The sequence below is a fragment of the Bos mutus genome, chromosome 13, assembly GCF_027580195.1.
Source record: "Bos mutus isolate GX-2022 chromosome 13, NWIPB_WYAK_1.1, whole genome shotgun sequence".
In the NCBI taxonomy this organism is placed as follows: domain Eukaryota; kingdom Metazoa; phylum Chordata; class Mammalia; order Artiodactyla; family Bovidae; genus Bos; species Bos mutus.
In genome coordinates this window covers 6,088,949-6,116,490 of record NC_091629.1, presented here as the reverse complement: position 1 = coordinate 6,116,490, position 27,542 = coordinate 6,088,949, and the positions used below count along the sequence as shown (strand labels likewise).

At 48.3% G+C, this 27,542-nt stretch overlaps 1 protein-coding gene across 3 annotated transcripts in view; it reads left to right on the top strand.

The window, feature by feature from the left end:
- FBH1 (F-box DNA helicase 1) overlaps nt 1-19,088 on the top strand; it is a 37,292-nt gene extending 18,204 nt beyond the window's left edge. For 2 of the 3 annotated variants that reach the window (XM_070380923.1, XM_070380925.1), the window contains exons 9-21: nt 690-858; nt 1,487-1,709; nt 2,367-2,454; nt 2,537-2,623; nt 3,423-3,559; nt 10,399-10,498; nt 10,587-10,708; nt 11,129-11,204; nt 11,794-11,991; nt 12,475-12,600; nt 14,748-14,854; nt 18,016-18,147; nt 18,632-19,088. In XM_070380923.1, coding sequence (XP_070237024.1) covers nt 690-858; nt 1,487-1,709; nt 2,367-2,454; nt 2,537-2,623; nt 3,423-3,559; nt 10,399-10,498; nt 10,587-10,708; nt 11,129-11,204; nt 11,794-11,991; nt 12,475-12,600; nt 14,748-14,854; nt 18,016-18,147; nt 18,632-18,802 — 1,736 coding nt within the window. In that variant the 3' untranslated portion in view covers nt 18,803-19,088. The remainder of the gene's footprint in view (nt 1-689; nt 859-1,486; nt 1,710-2,366; nt 2,455-2,536; nt 2,624-3,422; nt 3,560-10,398; nt 10,499-10,586; nt 10,709-11,128; nt 11,205-11,793; nt 11,992-12,474; nt 12,601-14,747; nt 14,855-18,015; nt 18,148-18,631) is intronic. The other variant, XM_070380924.1, reaches the window with a different exon arrangement.
- The last annotated feature ends 8,454 nt before the right edge of the window (nt 19,089-27,542 follow it).

The window sequence follows — 27,542 nt, the reverse complement described above, 5'->3', positions numbered from 1 at the left end:
TCTTACCATCACCTGCTATTCCCCTGCTGCAATTAAATCATCTAAAAAGCAGTTGTCAAGGAATAATTGCGTTTTCTTACCACTCCAGCGAGCATCCACCCTGGAGTTCCTGGGGGCAGATGGTCCATAGTTTGTGGGATTGACCCAGCCTGTCACGTGTCATCGTGTCTGTTCACACACGGGTGGCTGTGGGGCAGCAGGTCATATGACTGTCTTGTTCAGACAACGTCAGGAGCTCCTGGCTTTCTGTAGGGTGAAACCTAGAAGGGCTTCTACCTTCTAATTCTAACCTGCATCCCCAGAGATGTGGTCCAGTGTTTTGCCTCGACCAGCTAATTGTCCTAGCTGGCTCCCAAAGTACTTGGTCACTCTTTGTGTGACCTTTGCTCACAGTGCTTTTTCTCCCTGTGTGTTACATGCACACGGTTGAGGAGCAGACTAAAGTTCAAGGAAATCAATGGCCCCTCGCTAGAGCAGCTGGGGCTGCAACCCCAACCTAGGTGGCTCTGTCTCAACTCTGCTGCTCCCTTCACCGCTTGGCTTTTAGTTCTCATCTGTGGAGTGGAGAACTTGCCACTCTTGGGTCCCAGGCCGGTGGCAAGATAAGCATGGGGAGATCCTGATTAGAGTCCCATTGGAGCAGTTCTTCCTGGTCAGAGAGTGACCTCCCTTCCTCTTGGCATCTCCAGGCACCGGGAAGACCTCCACGCTGGTCAAGTATGCTGAGAAGTGGTCTCAGAGCAGGTTTCTATACGTGACCTTCAACAAGAGTATTGCCAAGCAGGCAGAGCGCGTTTTCCCCAGCAACGTCATCTGCAAGACCTTCCACTCCATGGCCTATGGTCACATCGGGCGCAAGTGAGCATCACGGTGCCGCTTTCAGATTACAGTCAGCGCACCGCAGTGATGGGAAAACATAGTGCCTTATCTCTGTTTACAGGCAGGGAATATAAGGAAAGATTTAGTGATTTATACTTTTACCCCAGAGAGATACATTGTCAACTGAGGGAGGCATGCTCGTGTCTCTGGAGTTGAGGCACAGGTCAGACGACAATGTCTGAAGTCCCAGGTGCCACCAGCCTGGTTGATCAGTTCAGGTTCTACTTGGAAGTGGGAGGGGAGAGGATGAGGGGCGCTAGACCCAGGCTCCAGGGCCTCTGAGCCGCGCCCCATGGGATGAGAAGGCTGCAGGGAGGTTCAAGGTCCTCCCGGGGCCTCCTGGAGTTGGGGCCACACCATGAAACAGCGGTGTCTGCTGTGAGCCCCTTTGTCTCCTGAGTTATTAGATCTGAATTCTGGAAAGCCTAGAGGAGCCCTTTCTGGTCCTGCAGGGGCCTCACTCAGCCCCTCGCTGGTTTCCTTACCTGGAGGAGCCACTGCCAGCAACCTGGTGGTGTCATTTGGAGAGAAGGTAGGGAGGCCTGGGGCGCACAAGTCCTGTGTGGCCAGGAAGGCCGACCCTGTGCCCTCGGGACGTGCGTTGCAGGTACCAGTTGAAGAAGAAGCTGAATCTCTTCAAGTTAACACCCTTCATGGTCAACTCCGTCCTCACTGAAGGGAAGGGTGGCTTCATCAGGGCCAAGCTCGTGTGCAAGACTCTGGAAAACTTCTTCGCCTCGGCTGACGAGGAGCTGACAATCGACCATGTGCCCATCTGGTGCAAAAACACCCAGGGGCAACGAGTCATGGTGGAACAGAGCGAAAAGCTGGTGAGCGGCTCAGTCTCCCTGGAGTTAAGGCTTGGGAGGTTGAGGGCGTGACCTGGGGTCGAGTTGTCCCAGCCTTTGGTGTCTTCAGAACTGCTGGCAGGAGGCAGAGGCAGAGGCAGGCCACAGGCGGGTGTGGCAGCAGGGTGTCCACGGTCTTCTGTGAAGTGTGGTCCTCTCCCGTGGTCCTCAGCCTGGCCTGCACTGCATCAACAGGGCTCAGTCATTGATCACTGTTTTTTTTCCCTCACTCCCACTGCACAGCATGTGGGATCCTAATTCCCTGACTGAGGATCTAGCATGTGCTCCGTGGAGTGGAAGCACAGAGCCCTCATCTCCAGACTGCTAGGGAAGTCCCTGGTCACTCTCCTTATGAATTATAATCACCATGGGTCATAAATCTAGAGGAATCATCCAGCCCTTCCTGGTTCGTTGGATGCTGTGCTCCCTGAGAGATGCTCTGCCGCTGGGTGTGGTCCAGCCCTGGCTGCTTGCTGGCTGGGTGCCTGATGGTGTCACGAGGCCCTCGTGCAGCCAGGGGAGGTCAGGGAGGGGCCGCCACTCACAATGTGCTGGAGCCTTCTCTCTGACCCCTGCTCACACGTGAACCCCATATTTCTGGGCCCTGACCTTGGCGTCACCGTGTCACTTGCTTTCTAGAACGGAGTCCTTGAAGCGAGCCGGCTTTGGGACAACATGCGAAAGTTGGGCGAGTGCAGGGAGGAGGCTTACCATATGACGCACGATGGTACGCATGGGCCTGTCCTGACCCCTGACCCCACGTGGACCCACCTCACCCCGTGTTCTGACCCTTCTGCCCCTTCTCCTAGGCTACTTGAAACTCTGGCAGCTCAGCAAGCCCCTGCTGGCCTCTTTTGATGCCATCTTTGTGGACGAGGCCCAGGACTGCACCCCAGGTGATAAAGCATTCGGGACACCAGTAGTTTCAAACACATAGAAACTGCATCACGCATGTGTCAGAGGACATATATGCAGTGAGTCCGTGGTTCTTAATCTGTAGTAGGAGAAGGGGTGTCTGATGCTTAGTCACTCTGAAATCCTTTACTCTTTGATTCCAGATTTCAACAGTCTCTGCCCTCACCTCCACCCAAAGGAGACTTATTTTTCTCTAAATATTTTGCTTGGGTTATTCTTAAAATATTGGCTGAGCCTAAGTCATCACATTATTAGGACAAAGACTCACGCCGAAGGGAAAAGGTAGTCAATTCAGAATGAACAAGGTTTTTTTTTTTCTAGTGGCTGATAGAAAATAATGTGACTTGGTAGGTTATCCTTAGGCCCCAAGTTATTATATTAAAGAGGATAATTTGCATCATTTTATATTTGCCTCTGTGATTTCTTAGACACAGTCGCATGTTCAGGAGTAAAAATAATCTGCATTCACAGGATTAGAAACTGTCTGTTATAAGCTTGTTTCTTCAGGACTTCTGGATGGTTCGTGGTTAGGACACTGCAGGGGACGCGGGTTCAATTCCTGGTCAGGAACTGAGATCTCACATGCCTCGCAGCATGTCCAGAAATAAATACATGAATGAAAATTGTTTCCTTGGACTGAGTGCATGTGCCCTGCAGGGAAGGATGCCTTGCCACCCAGTGTGCAAGTGTTCTCGCCCTCTGCTGTCTTCCGTTTGGTTTCTTTTTGCTGTGTGGGTGGGCCTTGCATCAGAGCGCTTACTTGCCCCTTCTGGATTGCAGCCATCATGAACATCGTTCTGTCTCAGCCCTGTGGGAAGATCTTCGTGGGAGACCCCCACCAGCAGATCTACACCTTCCGCGGCGCCGTGAATGCTCTGTTCACGGTCCCTCACACACACGTCTTCTATCTCACACAGGTAAGACTCTTCTTTGCTTCCCAGCCCCCAGACGCATGTACACACACACACACACAACACATACACAAGCCTGTGTGGGGCTCCCCACCCCGGTTTTCCAGTGCTGCCTGTGTGCCGGGCCCTGTGCAAGGTTTTGCCTGAGCTCACAGCGTGCAGCAAATCCACGCCTCTTAAGTAGGGGCTCTCCGTGGTTCTCGGGGGTCTGCAGAGTCAGAACGGTTTTCAAAATAGTCACTTGCCTTTTGCGCCTTGTTGACATTTGCACTGACGATGCAGAGCCTGTAGTGAGCCGTGGCCTCAGTGCCAGCCCGCCCTTGTAGTCTCTATTCTTCAATGCAAGGCGCTCACTAAGAGCATCCCTGATAGCAGAGGGAAAAAAGTCTCTGTCCTGCAGACCCTGAGCCCATCTCTCCAGCAGTCCGTGTGCAGAATGGGAAGGAGAGGGACAGCCTCCTGCCCCTGCAGTGTGCCGGCCGCTCTCTCACCTGGGGCACTTCTGTGACTGTGCTGTGAGCTCCACCGGCTGCTGCTTCCTTTTGTACTTGAATGAACAGTCGACAGACCAACTCTGGTTGTTCAGACTTGGGGATTTGGCATTTTCTCAAGAATGAATGCGATAAGCCATGTCTTCAAGGGGAACAGCTAACAAATGTTCATTGCCAAAAAAGTCTTGCTTTCAAGTGAAATCCAGATTTTGAAAAATTGGTTTCCAGCACGAGCACAGCAACTCTTGGAGCCTTGATTGCCCGGAAAGGCTCTTAAATACTCCACTGTTTTCTGCAACCATCTGTGTGAAGCCGTCACACCAAGCTGGACACCCACAGAGCCCCAAGAATCGGCTCTCCTAAGCTGGGAACTAAAGACATTTGCAAAAATGTAAAAGCAGTGCCACTCTTGTCTCTAAAATATTTTTTTGGAGGGGAGGAGACTACAGTTTTTGAGAAATGTGTTCTTTGTGTTTTCATGTAATGAGATTATTGTTAAATTAACTAAAATTGCTAACGTGGTAATTGTAGATAGATAAAACTCACATAAATACAAGCTTCCTTGGGTCCTCACTAGTTTTCTGAAGCATGAGGAAGTCCTGAGACGGAAATCTGTGGGAACCACTGGTTTTAGGGAGCTCCCAGTTAGGGAGCGTGCGCGGTGCCGGCACACACGGACGTCATCCGCACCGTGCATTCTGCTCCAGGGAGCCCTGGGCCCCAGTCTGTGACGCTGTTCCCCAGGCTTTCTCTTACCGTTTGCTCTAGCGATCTAGGACGACGTCAGCGCAGAGGAATTTTTTTTAATGGATGTTTTTAGTTTCAGATTTTAGCGATCTAGGACGACATCAGCGCAGAGGAATTTTTTTTAATGGACGTTTTTGGTTTCAGATTTAGAAAAAAGTCAAGAAGACAGTACGGACAGTTCTTAAACATGCTGCACTCAGCGTCCTCCAGTATTCAGGTGATGAGTTTGCCACAATTAATGTGTCAGTGTGGGCACATTATTATCAACTAAAGTCCGCAGTTTATTCAGATTCCCTGGTTCTTACCAAATGTCCTTTTCCTGTTCCAGACTTTTATTCAGATGACCCCACTGCATTTAGTTGTCAAGTCTTTTAGGCTCCTGTTGACTATGCTCTGTGGTTTCTCCAGCTTGCCTTGGTCCTGGTGACCTTGAAGGGCACCATTTAGGTGTCTTGTCACATGCCCCTCTGATGGCATTTGTCTGGTGGTTACACTGATATTTGGGTCCATACCATCAACATGATTTACAATTGATGATGTTGTCTTGGTGCCCTGGCTGAGCTGGGGTGTGGCAAGTGATTCTACTGTGACGTGACCCCCCCCACCCACCCTCACCTCTGTCTCCCCTTTCCACACTGTGTGCCCTGAAAGGAAGTCATGGCTCACAGCCCTCAGTTAAGAACAAGAGTTGGAATATCCACATAGATTGTTTGGAATTCTTCTGTGAAGGAGATACTTTGTCTTCTCTTCAGTTTATTTATTTATTCATTTATTTGTTTGTATCAGCATGGACTTGTGGATCTTGATAATGTGGGGATGGCTCACTTAGAATAGGAAACATCAAGATGATGGAGTAGAGAACGCCATGAACAGTATGAAAAGGTAAAAAGATATGACACCGAAAGATGAACTCCCCAGATCAGTAGGTGCCCAATATGCTGCTGGAGAAGAGTGGAGAAATAGCTCCAGAAGGATTGAAGAAACTGAGCCGAAGTGGAAACAGCACCCAATTTTGGATGTATCTGTTGGTGAAAGTAAATTCCTATGCTGTAAAGAACAATACTGCATAGGAACCTGGAATGTTAGGTCCATGAATCAAGGTAAATTGGAAGTGGTTAAACAGGAGATGGCAAGAGAAGACATTGACATTTTAGGAATCAGTGAACTAAAATGGACTGGAATGGGCAAATTTAATTCAGATGACCACTATATCTACTGCTGTGGACAAGAATCCCTTAGAAGAATGGGAGTAGCCCTCTTGGTCAATAAAAGAGTCTGAAATGCAGTACTTGGGTACAATTTCAAAAACGACAGAATGATCTCTGTTCATTACCAAGGCAAACCATTCAGTATCATAGTAATCCAAGTCTCTGCTCCAACCACTAATGCCAAAGAAGCTAAAGTTGACCGGTTCTATGAAAACCTTCTAGAACACACTAAAAAAAGATGTCCTTTTTATCATAGGGGTGAGTAAAATTCACTCAGTCATGTGCGACTTTGCAACCCCATGGAATATACAGTCCATGGAATTCTTCAGGCCAGAATACTGGAGTGGGTAGCCTTTCCCTTCTCCAAGGGATCTTCCCAACCCAGGGATCTAATCCAGGTCTCCCACATTGCAGGCAGATTCTTTACCAGTTGAGCCACTAGGGAAGCCCAAAAATACCAGCGTGGGCTATCTCTTCTCCAGCGGATCTTCCTGACTCAGGAATCAAACCGGTTCACCTGCATTGCAGACAGATTCTTTACCAACTGAGCTTTCAGGGAAGCCTCATCATTGGGGACTGTAATGCAAAGGTAGGAAATCAAAAGATACGTGGAGTAAATGGAAAGTTTGCCTTGAGTACAAAATGAAGCAGGTCGAAGGCAAACAGAGTTTTGCCAAGAGAATGCACCCTAGCAAACACCCTCTTCCAACAGCGCAAGAGACAACTCTACACATGGACATGACCAGATGGTCAGTACCAAAATCAGGTTGTGTTCTTTGCAGGCAAAGATGGAGAAGCTCTATAGATGCTCTATATAGAAGAGAAGTTCTATATAGATGGAGAAGCTCTCAGCAAAAATAAGACTGGGAGCTGACTGTGGCTCAGATCATCAACTCCTATTGCAAAATTCAGACTTAAACAAAGTAGGGAAAACCACTAGGTCATTCAGGTATGTGGAGAAGGCAATGGCAACCCACTCGAGTACTCTTGCCTGGGCAGTCCCATGGATGGAGGAGCCTGGTGGGCTGCAGTCCATGGGGTCGCTACGAGTTAGACATGACTGAGCGACTTCACTTTCGCTTTTCACTTTCATGCATTGGAGAAGGAAATGGCAACCCATGCCAGTGTTCTTGCCTGGAGAGTCCCAAGGATGGCAGAGCCTGGTGGGCTGCTGTCTATGGGGTCGCACAGAGACACAACTGAAGTGATTTAGCAGCAGCATTCAGGTATGACCTAAATAAAATCCTTTACAATTATACAGTGGAAGTGACAAATAGATTCAAGGGATTGAATCTGATAAAACTATGGATGGAGGTTCATTGCATTGTACAGGAGGCGGTGATCAAAACCATCCCTAAGAAAGAGAAATGCAAAAAGGCAAAATGGTTGTCTAAGGAGGCCTTACACATAGCTGAGAAAAGAAGAGAAGCGAAAGGCAAAGGAAAAAAGGAACGATATATCCATCTGAATGCAGAGTTCTGAAGAATAGCAAGGAGGGACAAGAAAGCCTCAGTGAACAGTGTAAAGAAATAGAGGAAAACAGTGGAATGGGAAAGACTGGAGATCTTTTCAAGAAAATTAGAGATGCCAAGGGAACATTTCATGCAAAGATGGGCTCGATAAAGGACAGAAATGGTATGGACCTAACAGAAGCAGAAGAGATTAAGAAGAGCAAGAATATACAGAACTATACAAGAAAGATCTTAATGACCCAGGTAACCATGGTGATGTGATCACTCACCTAGAGCCAGACATCCTGGAGTGCGAAGTCAAGTGGGCCTTAGGAAACATCACTACAAACAAAGCTAGTGGAGGTGATGGAATTCCAGCTGAGCTATTTCAAATCCTAAAAGATAATGCTGTGAAAGTGCTGCACTCAGTATGCCAGCAAATTTGGAAAATTCAGCAGTGGCCACAGGACTGGAAAAAATCAAGTTTTCATTCCAATCCCAAAGAAAGCCAATGCCAAAGAATGTTTAAACTGCTGCACAATTGCACTCATCTCATATGCTAGCAAAGGAATGTTCAAAGTCCTGCAAGTTAGGCTTCAACGGTATGTGAACTGAGAACTTCCAGATGTTTAAGCTGGATTTAGAAAAGGCAGAGGAACCAGAGATCAAATTGCCAACATCCTATGATTGTTGGATCATAGAAAAAGCAAGAGAATTACAGAAAAACATCTGCTTCTGCGTCATTGACTATGCTAAAGCCTTTGACTGTGTGAATCACAATAAATTTGTGTGGAAAATTCATTAAACAGTGGGAATATCAGACCACCTTACTCCCCTCCTGTGAAACCTGTATGCAAGTCAAGAAGCAACGGTTAGAACCAGACATGGAACAACAGACTGGTTCCAAATCAGGAAAGGAGTACATCAAGGCTGTATATTGTCACCCTGCTTATTTAACTTACGTGCTGAGTACATTATGAAAAATGCTGAGCTGGATGAAACACAAGCTAAGATTGCTGGGAGAAATATCAATAACCTCAGATATGCAGATGACACCACCATTATGGCAGAAAGCGAAGAACTAAAGAGTCCTTTGATGAAAATGAAAGAGGAGAGTGAAAAACCTGGCTTAAAACTCAACATTCAAAAAACAAAGATCGTGGCATCTGATCCCATCACTTCATGGCAGCTAGATGGGGAAACAATGACAGACTTTATTTTCTTGGGCTCCAGGATCACTGCAAATGGTGACTGCAACCATGAAATTAAAAGACACTTGCTCCTTTGAAGAAAAGCTATGACCAACCTAGACAGCATGTTAAAAAGCAGAAACATTACTTTGCTGCCAAAGGTCTATCTAGTCAAAGCTATGGTTTTTCCAGTAGTCATGTATGGATGTGAGAGTTTGACTATGAAGAAAGGTGAACTCCAAAGAATTGATGCTTTTGAACCGTGGTGTTGGAGAAGACTCTTGAGAGTCCCTTGAACTGCAAGGAGATCAAACCAGTCCATCCTAGAGGAAATCAGTCCTGAATATTCATTGGAAGGACTGATGCTGAAGCTGAAACTCCAATACTTTGGCTACCTGGTGGGAAGAGCTGACTCACTGGAAAAGACCCTGATGCTGGGAAAGATTGAAGACGGGAGGGGAAGGAGACAACAGAGGATGAGATGGTTAGAAGGCATCACCAACTTAATGGACATGAGTTTGAGCAAACTCCGGGAGACGGTGAAGGACAGGGAAGCCTGGTGTATGCATTCCATGGGGTCGCAAAGAGTCGGACACGACTGATCAACTCTGAACAGCACCACTTAGAATAGTTCTGTAGCAGCAAAGTACTACTTGTTGAAAATCTCCCTCTCCTTCAACTGTGTTCTTGCTGGTCACCCAAATATATAGTACTTCTTTACCTCAAATTATAAATGGGTGGGAAAAGGCAGTAAACACCATGAGTTTGGGCAAAAGCACTGACTTTCCAGCTGCAGAGGTCAAGGAATTGGTGCGTTGGGCGCTGCTTTGAGGGTAGGAAATTATTTTGCCACATGCAGTGGGCGGGGATGGGGAGGGGGCAGGAAATGCTCAGGACTTTGTGATCTTTCTCACGGCTTGTTAAGTAGAGCAGTGGTTTTATTTATTTGTTTTTTCCCGATAAACATTGTGCTCAGTACAGTAAGGAATAGCTGTGGGTAATGCTGTGTGTTGTAATGTCCACTCTCATCTCATCTGTGGCCAAGCATTGCAGAAGCAGTGCCTTCCTCAGTGGGGCAGTGGCTTTACATTGGTGTTGAAGGAGCCTCAGGGGGCAGGGAGTTGCACCCTCTCCCCTTGGTCTTCTGTGTGTAATTTATGTAATTTATGCTTCTTCTTCAGATGGTGTTTGGAAAGAATGAGGGATTTGCTTAAAAGGAAAGTCTGCTGCTGGTCTCAGGAAACAAAGGAGCTGAGAGGGTCCTGAAAGTCCATACCCCACCTTTTTCTTCGTGGGTTGTTCTTCCTGTTTGCGGCGAGGCACAGGGCTTTATGAAAGTGTGTGGCAGAGGATTCATCTGGCAGAGAGAAGGGGCAGGGGAGAAGGGTTGGAGGCCAAGCAGGTGAGACATGAGGTGGGGGTTTCTGAGCTATGCTGGGAGCAGCAATAAGAGAGTGTAAAAAATGTGGTGGAAAGATTGTCAGTTTGGATTCAGGGGCAAGAGATAAAGACAGATAGGTCAGTCTCAGGTTTCAAGAAAGAAAATTCTGTTTTGAAAACTTAGAATAGTGATGTCTGCCACTGAGGCTCCTGTTCCACGTGAGTGGCTGTGCAGTAGGGAATTTCCAAGGACCCTCTCAAGGTTGGACAAGCCAGGGATGCGCAGCACGGTTTGCAGAGGCCAGGCCTCGGTGGTGACGGCAGTGTGTTCTCATTCTTTGGTGGATGCTGACACCATCTGTTCTGTTCTTCTCCCAGAGTTTCCGGTTCGGTGTAGAGATAGCCTACGTAGGAGCTACCATCTTGGATGTCTGCAAGCGAGTGAGAAGGAAGACATTGGTTGGAGGCAACCATCAGAGTAAGGCTGCAGTTCCTCGTATTTGTTACACAGATTAGCTTCCCTCGTTGCCTGGATCGGCCCCAGAGTTTGTGCTCTCTCCCTCAAGGTGGCATCCGGGGTGACTCAAAGGGGCAGGTGGCTCTTCTGTCCCGCACCAACGCCAATGTGTTTGACGAGGCTGTCCGGGTCACAGAGGGAGAGGTGCCTGCCCGGATTCACTTGATTGGGGTAGGAGTGCATGTCTGTCCTCTGCTCTCACTCGGAAACCTCACCCACACACAGAGCCGATGAAAGTGCCCCTCGCTCAGACTCATCCTGCACACAGGAGTTGGGGTAACTGTCCTGCGTCTGCGCTGGGAGACACTCCCTCCAGCTGCTCTGCTCCAGCGAGTCCTGTAAAGTAAGGCCCAGCAAGGACCGCGGACCTTTTCCCCTGCTCTCTAGAAAAAACTCCATGCTCTTCTCGCCTGTGTGCATACACAAAAGCTCACCGCATTTGTGCTCTGGGTGCAGTTTGAGAGTCTGTTCCAAAAAGCCAGCTCATTTCAAAATCCCACCTGTACATCCTCTTTACATTGTCTTGTTAACAACAGTAATGAAAACAAAAAACGAAAAGAAGCCCAAAGTTTCACCAGCAAACTTTTTCAGGGGATTAAATCGTTTGGATTGGACAGAATCATTGATATTTGGACACTTCTCCAGCCAGAGGAAGAACGGAAGAAACGTGAGTACTGCCTGGCCGTGTGGGGCAGCCACAGGCAGCCTGGTGTCGGGCGGGAGGTGGACGGGCGTGTTGAGTCGCTTGTTGTCCGCCCTGGAGGAGCCGATATGCTGCTTCTGGCAGCGGCACAGTTCCTGAGGCCACCTGTTCTCAGAGGCGGTGACAGCTCTTTCCAGGCCCTGTTCTCGGGAGTCTAGATCTCTCTCTCACACACTGGCCCCGCGGCCATCATCCTCACCCTCTTTCTGTTCCGTCTGCCTGAGGACCTCACACGTGGTGACTTCTACCTGGGCCCTGTGCGATCGTTTCTAACACTTCCATAGCACACTTGCTTTTTCATTACCGCATTGTTTCAAATCCCCGACGAGCAGGGATCTCAAGGGCAGAGCTCTTGACCCCAAACTTGATGCACAGGCCACTGTGCTAACTCACCCCGAGGCCCAGGGCAGGTCGTTGGTGCCGTCGGGCCTGGAACCAGGTCTCCAGCTCTGAGACCATTCATTTGTCTCATGGTCTGTTAGGAATGTGGAACTGCCACCACCGAGCATGGGTGCAGCTGTGTCCCCCTGACCCACACGCATGTTCCCTCTAGGAAACCTCATCATTAAGGACAAGTTCATCAGGAGGTGGGCGCACAAAGAAGGTTTCAGTGGCTTCAAGCGGTACGTGACCGCAGCTGAGGACAAGGAGCTGGAAGCCAAGATTGCGGTCGTGGAGAAGTACAACATCCGCATTCCAGAGCTGGTGGCGAGGATAGAGCGGTGCCACATAGAGGACTTGGACTTTGCAGGTGAGGACATGGGGCAGGGGCGGCCTCTGGGGCTCTTGCCAGCGTGGACTTCACTTTCTGGGGCAACCACACCAGCGAGGGGAGCCGGGCTGCCTTCCTCCCGCCCCTCCTCTCTTTCTGCTCTACTTCCAGCGGGAAGAAGGGGCTCCTGAGCCCCAGCTCTGCCAGCCACCGCGTGAGCCTGGGCAAGCTCCCGCCCTCCCCTGGGCCTGTGTCCCCTCGTGTGCAGGCAGTGGGTGGCAGGTGGCAGCCGTGAGCTCTGGGCCAGACTCTGCCGTGTACTCAGCCCCTGCAGTGGGCTTCTCATCCCCCTCACCTGTTTACTGTCTCCCTCCCTCCCTTTTTTTTTTTCAAGCTGAGGTTCCCTTTTCTGCAGAGCTGCACCCAGGCAAGAAAACGCAGTTAGGGCAGCATACACTTTTCTCCCCTCCCCTGTCTCCCCCTGCCTGCCCTGGCTGACGGTCGGCTGTGTTTCTGCTGCAGAGTACATCTTGGGCACCGTGCACAAGGCCAAGGGCCTGGAGTTTGACACCGTGCACGTCCTGGACGATTTTGTGAAAGTGCCCTGTGCCAGGCACAACCTCGCACAGCTGCCCCACTTCAGAGTCGGTGAGCACACGGAGTCCTCATTGTGGGGCTGCCTTGCTTTTTCCTGGATGGTGTGGCCTCTTGGAAGGATCCTCCTAGAACAGAAAGGTCCTCCTGGTCCTCAATTTATTATTCTTAGACTGTGGTTTTTAGAAAAACTGAGCTTCCAGGGTCTACTTCCGTCAGGCTTCTCCAGGGGCAGGTGGGCTTATCGCGTCTTGGTATTTCCCCATCAGACAGAAGCTGTAAATCATCGTTTACCTACCTACCAGGGTGTTCTTCCTGTAATTTTTTTTTTTTTTTTATTAAAGAGGCCTGAGAATCTTAAAAGGCATCAGTGTACACTATCATTGGCTTCTTTTGTATCAGTTTATACTTGAGGCTACCTGTTAAACTCTAAGCATTGGTGCTGTTTGTTTGGGGTTTAAGTCTTAGAATGAAACCATTTGAAGTCTTCCTATAAACAGACAAAATGTCTCTCTTAGTCATGGAGTCAAAATTTGGGTCATAGCCTGCATGGGCAAGCCCCAAATAGAAATACTAAAAATTCCTTATCTCTGACAAATATATTCCTAAAACAAGAGGAAGACATAGTGTTGAACATATGTTGCTGTGGAGCAGGGAGACGCAGTAGCCACAGAGAGATACCAGCTGCTCTGTCTTGAGGAAGTGAAGTTTATTGAATAATGTAATAGAGTGTGGCCACATGCAGCCCTTAGCACAAGACTGTCACTGTGCGTTAGGATTACGGCCAGACTGTTAGCAGTCCTGCTCTCTCATTGGTTGGTGCCAAAGGGGCCCCTCCCACAGGCAGCCGGCTGTCAGGGAGCGACTTTTAGCGGTCCATTCAGCCAGCTGTCAGTGGAGTGGTGGTCATCAGGAGAGTGAGGTAAGAGGCGGAGCCTGGCTTTCTCCCTGGGGCCCTTCAGCTCACCCATCCCTGGGCCAGCACGTGAGCCAGGGACCCAGGGAACAGGCTGGGGGCCTTGTCCTGCAGGGCTCCAGAGCCTTCACCAGGACTGCACCATGGCTGGGCGCATGCCTTGAGGTGGTGACCCGGTCCCTGATCCCCGCCTCTGAGACTTCACGGCAGCGGCTGTCTGCATGTGTCACCGTCTGTGGGGCCTGCCCCCACCATACTGGCAGCCTGCAGAGCCTGAGGGCCGTTAGGGCCTGGGTGCCCGGCTCCCTCAGTGATGACAGCCGCACGGGGTCTGGAGGCCTGGCCCTGAGGGAGCCACCAGATGAGATCTGCCTCCCCTCAGCCAGGACCCGAACTCAGTGAGTGACGGTTGTGCCTGGGGACTGTGTCCTTTCTTGTCAGAACAGAGCATAATGTTCACTTGGTGGAGGTTTATAGGAGCATGGTTCCCTGACCGTGACCTGATCTCAGGAACACAGGCTCTGCCACCAAGATGTTTGCAACAACTCGCTCATTCCTCCCTCCCCTTCCCTAGAAAAGGGCTTTGCTGAGAGCTCTCGGGGAGCTTGGGCTGTTTAGGGCACAAGCCATCCAATTCCTTGCAAACCCTGCATTAAACTCTTCTCTGCTCCAAAGTTCAGTGTTGTGGTGTTTGGCCTCATCCTGTGCCCACCCTTCTAGGGCGGATGGCACAGCTCCTCTTGTGTTCCCAGACCCCCGACGCCTTGTGGAGGGCTCCTGTGTGCAGGCACTGACAGGGCAGAAACCGTGCAAGCCCATCCAGACTGGCTGAGGGAGAGGGAAGGCGTTTGGAGGGAAGAGCATAGCCCCCGAGACAGGAGCCTCAGGCGCCCTGGGTCCCTTGTGTGGCTGTGGCTGAGGTCTGTCTGTCCAGGGACTTCACCTCCATCAGCCTGATTTCTGCCAGCCTCCTGGTTGCCAGGATGATGCTCCAGGCACGTCACTGCTGACCATGCACCAGGTGCTGGGTGACCAGTGAACAAGCCCCCAGGACTTGCCAGAGGCAGCACAAACAAGAGCTCAAGGTCCTGTGTCCCTTGTCTTGTAAGGGTTGTTTGTTCCTGGAGTTGGTGTTGGTAGGAAAGCTTCATTTATGAAGCCAGCAGATCTTTAGGGATTTTTGCGGGGTGGGTGGGGAGTAGTAAATGTTTAGATCAGGACATAAATTTTTGTAAGCAGGCTTGTGTGTTGATATATTTTTTTTTTTTCCCTTTTCTTTCTTTAGAGTCGTTTTCTGAGGATGAGTGGAATTTACTGTATGTAGCAGTAACTCGTGCCAAAAAGCGGCTCATCATGACCAGATCTCTGGAGAACATTTTGACTTTGGCTGGGGTAAGCACAGACAGTTGTTTGCTGACTCCTGGTTTATAGATAAGCCTGGCTTTTCTTAGTCTCTAAACCAGTACCCCAGAGAGTGAAGTAGGAGAGTAAATCTTATGTACAAATTCTCTACCTGTTGTGTGAGTTTCTGCATGAACTTTGATCTTATGTATTCTTAGAACCTGCAGCAGCATTTTCTTGTAGAACCTGCGTTACGGTAGTGGTTAGATCTGTAACAGAAGCAAATTATCACATTGGCAGTTGATAACAGATAGCTTGTAGAGTAGTGATACCATTTCACAACATGGGTTATATGAGGAAATCTGAGACATTTTAATGTTGAGACAATGATATATTGCAGTCCTACATCTGCGTATGTTTGGAGTCCATGTCTCTGAAACACCAGGGACTTTTCTTTCATATCCACAGCCCCCGTTATTGTCTCATAAAATTTATGGTGATTCCACATGGCCTCTACCACCCGATCCATAATCATACTTTTATGATTATCTCGGAAATGTCTTTTTATAGTTGATTTGTTCAGATCAGGACCCAGACAGACGTTTGGTTATTAGGTCTCTTAAATTTCTTTATTTAGAGCAGCCCAGGACCCCTCCCCCATCCCTGACACTTCTGACTGTTTGTGGAAACTGCATCAGTTGTTCCCCAGAGCGTCCCCTCTTTTCCGTTTGTCCTGCAGTCGCCTGCCCTGGGTTGCCATCACAGGAAATCACCTGAGGGGCGTGACTGGGCTGGGGTCTAACTGTTCTGGCAGGAACCCTCCACGGTGCGGGGCAGCAGGCTTCACTCTGTGCTGTGTCCCGTCAGGAGGCAGCGGTTTCAGATTCTCTCCCTCTTAGTGATACTCAGGCTGTTCACCTCTTTAGCAGACAGAGCTAGGAAATCCATATTTTTGACACTGATCATTTCAACCCCAGTCTTTAATTTAAGCTTCTTGTTGAATGCAGCACAGATATATAAAATAGACACGCAGGCACAACGGGCAGAGGTGGGCTGCCCTCTGTCTGCACCGTCGGGAGCGGGTGGCCAGCTACGCTTACAACCCTCGTCACTTGTGGTTCTCCAGCCCAGTCCTTTAAGGATTTTTACGTCTTTACACATTACACAGTTTACTTTCTTTTACATTTGAATCTTTTCTCTTACACTGAAACTCTTGGTTCAGAACCGTATTTATTAATTGCTTATTTATATTATTCTGGGTGTCAAATTTTTCAAGTAGTACCAATATTACTGTTGACAGAATACTGTGTGGAATTAAAGATTTCCTAACAGGTCTGTCTGTTAATATTCCACTGAAGATGTGTAGTCAGAGTACAGTGTTTTGAAGTACCATGCTTGAAATGAGTCTTTTCCCCTCTGTGTGACTTGATCATCAGTTTAAGCACAGGTAGACATATTTGTTTATCTGCAGCCCCTACAAGGATTGCTGTCCTTCTTCATTATCTTTTTTGAATGTATAAAGCTTATATTTCTGAAATCAGAACTTTGTAACAGGTGTCCTTTGAGAAGTCTTGTTCCCTCCCTATCTCCTGTAGACTTTCTCTCCTTCCATCATTGATAGCTAGTTTTTAAAAATTAGTTTTTGATATTTTTTTTGCAGATATTGACAAATATGTATAGATGTATTTTTCTATTTTCCTTTTCCATGAAAGGTAGCATTCTATAATATTCTATACCTCACTTTTTATCAGTTTCTAAAGCTTTTTCTCCTCCTTTTTATAGCTGAGTAGTATTCACTGCATCCATCTGACATGACTTATATAGTTCCTCACCCATGGATATTGGCTTTTTTCCAGTCTTTTGCATTTAATACTTTTGCCACCATGCATGATCTTAGGCACAAGTCATTTTCTGTTTTAGTTAATGCATCTTGGGGATACAATTCTACAGTCATACTTTCTGGGTAAAGGATAATGAATGTATCACTTTTCTAGGTTTTGCCATATTCATCACGGGAATTGTATGTCTTGGAGTCCCACAAGTTTTGTGTTAGAGTCTCACAGACTTTTTAAAGCTAACTGGAAGTATGTCAGTTGCTCATGCACACATTTTGTGGGAGAAATGAGCTTTCTCCAAGGAGAAAAGAACACAGACTCTGCAGAAGTGCTTCCTTCTCACTAAGGCTGGTTAGGAGACACCTGTTGGTCCAGGGGCTAGCACGGCCCATTTGTGTGACCAGATGATTCTTAGTCTGAAGGGCCTTGCATGAGGGGAGGACTTCTGCTTTTTCTCTGTTGTGGCTTATGACTCCATCTGGGAACATCCTGTTTCAGACATGGTGAGGTCCACCCTGGTCAGCAGTTAGTTGTTCGTACACACTGGCAGGAACATGAGCATTTGTATATTTTCTGTTCTTTCCTGTAGCAGGTAGGCAGACCCTGAAAGACAGAAAAACCACATAAATCAGAACCGTAGACCTGGATTTTGAAAAAAAAAAACAAATTGGATAAATAGCTAGTTGTAATTCAGAAAAACCCATGAAATCATCCTTGTTTTGTCGGCAAGCGTTGGAGGTCTTTCTGGTGTGCCAGCCCAGATTGCCCTCTGCCGCGGCGGCAGACCAGACCCTGGTGCCTGTTCTCGGCGTCTCCCATCTGGGAGGGCGCTGGCATTTGACGCAGCGTCCACTGCGTGCAGACGATGCGCGCCTGGCACACACTCTCGTGCATCTTATCCAACAGCCAGCTGACCTGGGTGCTGGGTCTGTGCCTTTTGCAGGTAGAGCAGCAGAGCTCAGAGCTCGCTCACGGGAACAGCCAGGGGCTCGGGGAAATGGGCATGCACAGGTGTTTGAAGCTCACTGGGCTGTGAAGAGAACATGCAGATCATGTTTAATGTCACAGAGGCAGGTCAGCCTCAGATAAAATCCAGAAGTAGTCCTAAAATATTACAGCCGATAGTGTCACATGTTTGTCCATTAAACGTTTTTTTTTAAACCAGTCATTTTAGTAAGAATGCAGCTGGACAGGGTCCCGCTGTGCGTGTTCTTTTGGAATTGGTGTTACGTGCAGGGAAAAGGCAGAGAAACAACGGAAGCCGCTGTGGTCCGTGCTTTTCTTATCTTGGGACTCATATGATGTCCTAGAGTGTTGGACGTCCAGGTAGAAAATTGCAGAGGCGCTGCAGCAACACCCTTGTTCTCTCCTTCCCAGGAATACTTCTTGCAGGCGGAGCTGACGAGTAACGTGCTGAAGACAGGCGTGGTGCGCTGCTGCGTGGGCCAGTGCAGCAACGCCATCCCTGTGGACGCCGCGCTCACCATGCGCAAGCTGCCCATCACTTACGTACGTGTCTCGGCCGCTGCCGCTGCCCTTCCCAGAGTTTAGCTCAGTCATCCAAGCTTTATTGCCAGGCAGCCATGAGCCTGTCCGGGCCATGGGTGAGGGAGGTGAAGGGGAAGCTTGTCTGATCCTTCCATGAGGAGGTCTGGAGGTGCCCTGTGGACCTCAGCGTCACAGACGCTGGACCCCGTGGGCCCAGGCCAGGTGGCAGTCTGGGAGGCAGGCTGGTGCAGACGCTCAAGTGAGGACTGTTTCCTGGGGGCCCAGCTAGCTTTTTCCTGGCTTTTTCATCTCGTGCCTTATTACGCCCTGGGAACTTGATAAAGCAGAGTCCACCCTGGATGCTTTGCTGGGGGAGGTGTGACCTCAGGGCCACACGGCAGGTCTGAAAGCATCGGAGTCTGATGGAGGGGGGTCACACTTGGTGGTGGAAAACGTTTGTCCTCCAACTGTCCCCCTCCCCTCCTTTCCTTACCCCGCCCTGCAGAGCAACAGGAAGGAGAACAAGGGTGGGTACCTGTGCCACTCATGTGTGGAGCAGCGCATCGGGCCGCTGGCCTTCCTGACCGCCTCCCCCGAGCAGGTGCGCGCCATGGTCCGCACGGTGGAGAATGTCGTACTGCCCCGGCATGAGGCCCTGCTCTTCCTTGTCTTCTGAGCGCTGGGATGCCCGGGGGGCTCCTGCCCCTGCAGACAGCGGCGTGGGGGGCTCCCTCCCTGAAGCCAGAGTCGCTCACAGAGCATTTTCCAAGGATGATGACGGCGGCCAAAGTTGGACCTGCTTTGTCTTCACCCCTGGAGGTAGCCAGACCCTGCCGCCCCTCCTCCACGTCAGTGGGCCAGGAACACGGGGGATGGTCTTTTGATAAAAACAAAACAAAACATTTTATGTATTTAAACTTTTATTACAAGGTCTCAATTAAACAGGCATTGTAGCACTGGCATTCCACTGTGTGAGGCCCCTGCCTTCACCCCCGCTGTTTCTGGACTTTCTCCGTTTCTCCACTTACTGTTGTCAAAGCTCTGTGACTGTTCATATCACACACTGAACAGAGTAGGAGGCTTTATGTCCAGGGGCAGCTGACACATCAGAAAGGAGATTTTTCATGCTCTGGGGAGGCGTGCACATGTGAGACCCAGGGTGCGCCCTTTCATCGTGGGGCTCACAGCCTGAACGGGGAGGCACATGACACACAAGTGCACAGCGACTGTAGCTAGACGTCTCGCGTCCCTGCAGGCAGAGCAGAAGGCCAGAGCCCGAGAGCGGGGCGAGGCCGGCCAGCCACCACGCGGGGACACAGGCAGCTGGTTCCTGGTTGGGTGCTGGGGGAGTCAGTAACGCAGCTGTTCTCACAGAGGTGTGGCTTAGCCACACGTGGACCCGGTGTTTGCACGTTTTCGCCATGCAGCACATCAGGGATGCAGACGGCAGGTGGGGCACTGCCGGAGCTCCCCGGCTCTGGTGTCTGAGCCCAGGCCGCTAAGTGGGGAGCAGGCTTCCCGCCTCATGCGGCTCCCCTCGTCTCGCCCACATCGGGCCTCTGGTGGAGCTTGGCGAGCGAGCAGGCCGGTGAGGAAAGCAAGGGTGCTGGCGGACAGGGCGGCTGTGTGAAGAGGGTGAGGGCTGTGTTAACATCTGCACAGGGAGGAGCATTCACGCGGTGGGCCCTGAGCACGGCTGGGGCGGGCTTCCTCACCCCTCTGCCGTGCTCCTGGCCCAGCCTCGCTTGGTGCTCCTGGATCACTCGGAACAAAGCAGCGAGTGGGAGGGAGTGGTTTGGATTTGCAGGGCACAATGTTCAGAGTCTTTCAGTAGAAGGGTTTGGGGAGGGGATGGCTAGAGAGGGCCCCACGAACACGTTTTCTGGAAGTCTGTTTTGCTCACTGGAGAGGAGGGTGCTTGCGATTGTTGGAGGAGTATATCCTAGGCCTCCACTGAGCACCTCTTGGGCAGGCCCGACCATGGGTGTCTGGAATCACATGCAGTCCTGACACAGAGAGGGCAGTCAGGACTGTGATGCCGTGTGGGGGTTTAAAGGTGGGCGTCCAGAGCTGGAGCCACACTGCTGCCCTGGGGCCAAAGAGGCGCCCATCAGAGTGGAGGGTGGGGGACCACCAGAATGGGTGGTGCTGGAGCTGTGTTTAATGTTGGAGTGAATGGCTAGCTGCCCACTAAAGAAGGGGAGAAGCTTCTGGAAAGAAGGAGCAACGTGAAGGGCAAGCGTGTTTGTGGTCATGGTGCCACAGTAAACACCAGTGTTAGGATTTTGGTACTTATTTAAAAAATAATAGGATCCAGGAATTGATACTGGTACTTTATTTTTTAAGTGTCATATAAGAATTTCTAAAATGTCAGTAAAATCAAATAGTTGGTGTGTTTCAAATAGAAAAATAATTTTTAAATACACAGTAAAAATAGAAATGTTATTTATTTTAGTTTCTTAAGGAAATCAGTAATCAGTTTATTAAGATAGAAATTCCTATATAGAATTTATAGTTTTGTTAAATATACTTATAAAGTTAATTATATTCTATTTATTTTTATTACAGATTTTTTTATTGAAGTGTAGTTGATTTACAATATTATGTTAGTTTCAGGTGTACAACATAATTAATATTTTTATAGATTACACTCCATTTAAAGTTATTAAAAATGGTTATATTTCCCTGTGCTGTACAATATATCTTTGTTGCTTATTTACTTTATACATAATAGTTTGCATCTTCTAATCCCATACCCGTGTATATAAGTGTTAAATATCCATTATCATTTTAATGAGTGATTAGATGAAAAAAATAAAAGTGTTATTCAAAAATATAAACTAAGCACTGCATGGAAATGAAAATCTTTTAGCTCCTTTATAAAGGTTAGTCTTTAAAACATGGGGCTTCCCTGATTTCATTTAGTTGTGAATGTGTTTTTGTGCACATTTTCTGTAGAGATTTGTTTTGTTTTTACACCACATAAATTGGGAGAATAAGGAAAATAATTATAAGCTAGTTCCAGATATTTTTCTTTGGTTCATTCATTTTTAAGTAACCCCTTCTCATTGATAGCTTAAATGAGATCTTTTTTCAGCTGTTTAAGAATGTTCAGTCTTAATAGCAAGTTCTAGTATTTTATTTCAAAGTTAGGATTTCTGATTTGTCTCCATCTTCTTTGATTTTATCATGTATATAGAGGTTCTGATGCAGAATTAGCGATATAAAAACAAATTCTGTTATGTCATGTAATCCGTTTGTTTAGAAGTTATTGGAAATAAAAATTATTCTTGAAATAGTGTTAAAATATCATAGTGCATTGTAGATTATGCATTACTTTTTCCTTTCATATAATTATTCTCAAGGCATATTTCAGATTTTAGATTTTTTTTTAAAAACTAGGTGATAGCATTTGATGAACCTAAAGTATTGGTACAGAGAAATTTTAAAATATCACAGAATATCAGCAACTGAAATTGCAGTCACTAAAGGTATGACCTGTAGGAAATGTTTGGAGAGATGAGATGTGTTTGGCTGGGGCATGTGTGCAGTAGGAGCAGGCTAGGGAGGGCCAGGTCACCAAGGGCGCTGGACACGAAGGAGTGTGGGTGGTGTGCTCAAAAATTATGAGAAGTCAGTGAGAAATTGTAAGACATTAGATTTCCTTTTCAGGAAGAGCATTCCAGTTGTAGATTGGAGGATGTTTTGGGAAGGTCAGCTCAGTTAAGAGGCTCAGAGTCCTGATCTCAGCTAGAAATGACATCTGCTGGGCCGGACCAGCACAGGCCAAGTGGTCCAGTGAGATGGGCTTGTCCTCTAGTGAGTGGTCCTCAGAGTGTGGCCCCCAGGTGAGCAGTGTCACATCCCCTGGGACCTTGATACAAATGCACATTCTGTTCCTCACCCACATCTGCAGGGTCAAAACTCATGAGACTGAGGCCAGCAGTTAGTATTCTTCTTCTTATTATTACTTTTTATTAGAATGTCTTTGCTTTACAATGCTGTTAGTTTCTGCTGTACAGCAGTGTGAATCAGTTATAGTACATATACACGCATCCCCTCTCTTCGGGATTTCCTTCCCATTTACATCATCGTAGAGTATTGAGTACAGTTCCCTGTGCTTGGCGATCAGTTTTGCACATAGCACTGTGTATACGTCTGTCCCTGTCTCCCACTTCATCCCATTCCCCTCCCCATTTTGTATCCATACGTTTGTTCTCTGCATCTGTCTCTTCATTTCTACTTTGCAAATAAATTCATCTGTACCATTTTTCTAGATTCCACATATGAGCGATATTGGTTTTACTCTTTCTGACTTATTTCACATTCTTTATGACAGCCTCTAGGTCCATCCACATCTCTGCAAATGGCATAGTTTTGTTCCTTTTTGTGGCTGAATAATACTCCATTGTATATATATGTACCACATCTTCTTTATCCATTCATCTGTTGAGGGACATGTGGTTGATGTTGATGTTTAACGAGCCCTACAAGTGATTCTGATGTGCACTGAGTTCTGAGAACTTCTGCTTTTGGGATTAAAGAGGTCAAATCAGTAGGACTTAGGGCTTCATTGAGGGTAATAAGTCAGTGGTAGGAATCCTGACAAGACCCCTGGGTTTCTGGCTCATTTGCAGTGTGGGTGAGGGTACCCTTCATTGGGACAGAAAACATGGGACGTAGTAGGTTTGTGTAAAAACACTGATGGACTTGGTTTTGACTTGTCCAAGTTTGGGTGCTTATAAGAAACCCAAGTAGGTTTGCTGATGGGGACACAGGTCTGTAGGTCAGCAGACTGGCATGGACTGGAAGCAGTTTAGAGTTGTCGTGTGTAAGTGGCGGGTGAGGAAGACCAGCATGAGGGTTTCGACGAGTCCACTCCACCATAGTGTCCAGAAAAGAAAGCACAGAGGAACACCAGGCTTGAGCTGAGAAAGGAAGAGCATTCTCTGAAGAGGCAACAGCCAGTTCCCAAAGATGGAGTTGCTGCTGAATTCAGGAGAGGAAGGGGTTTAAGTGGAAGTGGCTTCAGCGTCCAGCACTGCCCAGACCAGCACAGGTGGGGAATAAAGTTGCAAAGCCAGAGGCGGTGTTAGCATGGTCAGTTCAGTGAGGCCAGGAGCTGGACTGCGGGGGCTAACGTGGATGGGGCCTTTAGGTAACCAAACATGATCATAGACCAGTCATACATGTGTACTTTGGTTGCTTCCTGAAGCCATACTTCAGGGACAGCAAATAGGATCCTTTTTTAAAGGCATAAACCTGTTCGGACAAAGACAACAGGGAGAAAGTGACAGCCACAAGAGTCTGGAGGTTGGGAAGCAGATAAGTGAGTGATGACTGACAGCTCCCCAGGCCCAAGAACTCTGACAAGGGGCGGGACTTAATGGTGCTGGGACCACGGGAATTAGGAGTAAAGGTGGAGCAGGAACAGTGGCCGAGAGTTTGAATAAAAGCCAGTTACATCTCCTTGCTGTCCTGTGAAACTGGGCAACGTCTCGTCCTCAACCCTGGCGGAATCCAGAGCTTTGGTCTCTAGGAAGGATGAAACAGGAGGCTCTCCTGAAAGAGACCAGGCACACCTGAGGGCCAGGGCCACGGTGGACACAGGCCGTCATCGTCTCGAGCTCAGGCGGCTGCAGCAGAAGGCTTGTAACCTTCAGACTCCAACTCCTCCCAGTTCTGGAAGCTGGGAGTGTGAGGGGAAGGCACTGGCACCTGGCTGTTGAGCACCTGCTTCCTGGTTCACAGAGAGCATCTTCTCACTGTGTCTTCACCTGAGGAAGGAGCAGGGAGCTCTCGGGTCTGTTCCCAAGACGCTGATCCCATCCCGAGGGCTTCACCCCGTGACCTCATCACCCCCAAAGGCCCCATCTCCTGACACCGTCCCCTTGGTAGGGGTGTGGTTAGGAATCAACATCCTAGTTTTATACATATGCATGCACATGCTAGATGGGAGACCAGCAACTTCTGTAGGGAGTAGACCCAACTTCAGTGAAACACCCACAGTGATGTAGATTCCTTGGGTGACTGGCCCCCTGGAACCCGTATCGGCATCAGACTACCCAAGTGCCCAGGGTTTCAAATAAGTTTTTAGTGCTCGACCCTTAAATAGGAGCCGCAGACCAACCAAATGTGGATCTCCAGCCATCTGAAAAGAGCCTCCAAGACGAAAGTGGGATATCAAAACAGAAAAGAATCAACTTGAAAGAAATGGTCTGTACAAGGAAAAGAAAAATCTAAATCTCTTAAATGTATTCAAAGAATAAGAGAAGACAGTGTATGCATGAGATAACAGGATCAGTTGTGTGTGTGTGTGTGTGTGTATTTGGAGACAAAAGTATAAAATGAAAAACCAATAGAATAGTTGAAAGAAAGAAGTTGAAAAAATAATATAGGAAGTTGAACAAAAGATTGAAAGGAGACACGTGATCAGAACCGCCTTAAGAGGTTGAGCATCTCAATGCCAAAGGAGTTTGGCAAAAAGAAAACAAGCTGGCAACTTTCATTTTTAATATGAAAAATCACCCAGAACTGAATTATGAGTTTGCAGGTTGAAATGATCAGCAAAATATATGAAGATAGACCTCCAGCGAGCCAGAGATGGAGATCCTACAGGAAGAGCATTACCTGTGTGCAAAGGTCCAGGAGTGGAAACATCTTCAGGTTATGCAACTCCACACTGAGGAGCTGCACCTCAGAACCCAGGGAAAGTGATTTCCAGCCTAACATCCCAAACCCAACCAAAGGACCAGTAAAATAAAGACGCTTTTACATGTAAACATGTCATCCACCATGCTGCCTTCCTTAGGAAGCTGCAGGAAGGCTGAATCCCAGCACAGTAAAGGGCCAGTCAGGATGAGGAGGACCTTCCCTAGCAAACAGCAAGCCTGACCCAGGACAGGGGAGTCCTGGGCAGAATATTTCCGTAGAGGGCAGAATGTGGGCTGGAGTTGGTGATGCATAGAGTAATCCAGATTTGCTTTCCTGGAGTCTGGGTGAGGTCCACTTCCTTTGATGCACACGACAGTGTGGAAGGGAATTAATACCCCAAAGTGGGAACTCATTTGAGAAGGAGGGAGGGAGCAGGCAGCCACTGGGGCCTGGTTGTCCAGTATTTACATTGACCTTATCCAGGAAGCAACTTCAATGTTTATGAGCCTGGTAGACACACTTGGGACACCAAGTGTCACCTTATTCAGCTCTCCTGACAAGCCTGGGGGAGCAGGTGGTGAGCCAGGCTCTAGGGTGGTTGATCAGTAGCACGTAACATAGTGCTCAGGTTGAAACCAGTGTGATCTCCAAACCCATGGTGTTTCCAGCACCGGCACGTCGACGGTTGGCACTAGAGCTCTTCCGAAAACCCAGATCTGTCGGAAACAAAGCATAGAAGGCTTTCAGATGTTCTCAGCCATGGCATTCTTCAAACCAAATTTTACTCACAATAAATACAGCTGCCATACTCAGAGTAGCAGCTAGAATTCCTTCTAAGCTCTCCCCTGGGAAGCCCCCAAGCTGAGCAGCCTCTAAGGCTTCTGGGAAACCTTAGAGGTTTCTGGAAGACCAGAGACACTGCAGCCTCATGTAGCGCAGGGGGCGCTGGACCTCTTGGAGTTAGAGCAACTCTGGCGCCCTCCTGATGTCGGTTTTCTCAGAGGGTATTCTGAAGATTCCATGCGAGTTTTGTAATGAGTGCCTTTGGCTCTCTGCCCAAATACGTGAAGAAACAGTCCTGTACAGATAACCAAGTTCATGGTGATGGAGTCCATGAGAAAGGGCCCCCTGGGTAGTGCCTGGGACTTGAGTAGGACCCAAAGATTCTGCTGATTGCAACCAGTCCCTGCACAACCTTCAGTCTTCAAGGCTGCTTTTGTTTCAGTTTGTTTATATAATAGTCACTGAGCAGTCCTGGAACCACCTAGGGTCACAGCAACCCCTGGAGCAGGGGAGGGGGTTGTAGGAGAACCACAAAGCTGCACAGTTGGTGAGTGTGCCATTCCAGGCCACTCCTGCTCCATCTCAGGCTGTTGGCAGAACTTATGCTGTTTTTCTGTCATCTGTAAGGCAGATCATGATTCAGAGTTATTCCTCCTTCCCTACTTCTCTGTGATTAGCAATACTTGCTTCTACTACCAAATCATTCTGGTGGGAATGCTTTGGTGACAAGTGATGGAAACAGTCTGTAATAAGGAAAGAAGATGCAATGGAAGAATGTTGGGGGCTCGGAGGATCACAGGAAGTTGGAGGATTAGGTTAGGAAAGCTGGGAGGAATTGAGGCAGCCTGGAGAGCTAAGACAACGGCAGCATGACAACCACTTGGTGCCTCCAAAGCACTGCCGGCTGCCACTCCATCAGTTCTGCTGTGTTTGCTCATTCCATACTCAGTGCTTCTCACCAGGTGAGGGCATCCGATGGGCCTCACGTGGGTCTGGATCTGCACCCTGGTGGGAGCTGGAGAAGGGGATATCAGCCTCTCTGCGTGTGGGCGAGAGGTCTCCAACATGATTGCAGATCACTTTGCCAACAGTGGTGTGTTTAATCAAAGCTTTTTCCAGTAGTCACATGCAGATGTGAGAGTCAAACCATAAAGAAGGCTGAGCCCTAAAGAATTGATGCTTTCAAAGTGTGGTGTTGGAGAAGACTCCTGAGAGTCCCTTGGACTGCAAGGAAATCCAACCAGTCCATCCTAAAGGAAATCAACCCTGATTATTCATTGGAAGGACTGTTGCTGAAGCTCCAGTACTTTGGCCACCTGATGAGAAGAGCTGACTCATTGGAAAAGACCCTGATGCTGGGAAAGATTGAGGGCAGGAGGAGGGGACAACAGAGGATGAGATGTTGGATGGCATCACTGACTCAATGGACATGAATTTGAGCAAACTGAGAGACGGTGAATGACAGGGAAGCCTGGCCTGCTGCAGTCCTTGGTTTTGCAAAGAGTCGGACGGGACAGCCACTGAGCAACAACGACAAATTGGAGAAGACAGAGCGTCACACCCCAGGTTACTCAGGTCCAGAGAAGTAGAATGGGTGGGTTCATAGACAGGACCCTAGGGGAGAAAAGTGAACCATGACTCCTTTATACTTGTAACACCGTATATTTATAAATTCTGTGAAAATGTCACATGTTGAGTTCCTGATTTGTTCCTGACAGTGTGAGGTGTTGGGGATGCTTTGATTTGAATTGAGCTGGTTTCTTTGCCTTCAAGACTTATGGGAAAACCAACAAGTAAACCCAAGATTCTCAGCTACGTTCTTGAAATTCTGAGGCCAGAATTGAAGCAGATCAGTCAGTTGGAAACATGTAACCACCCTTAAATGTGCCCCTTTGGTCCCTGTTCTCTTACTTTTTAACATCTAGAAGAGAGTTTATAAAGACGAAAGTCTTATTTACTGATCAAGTCAAGGTAAAAAA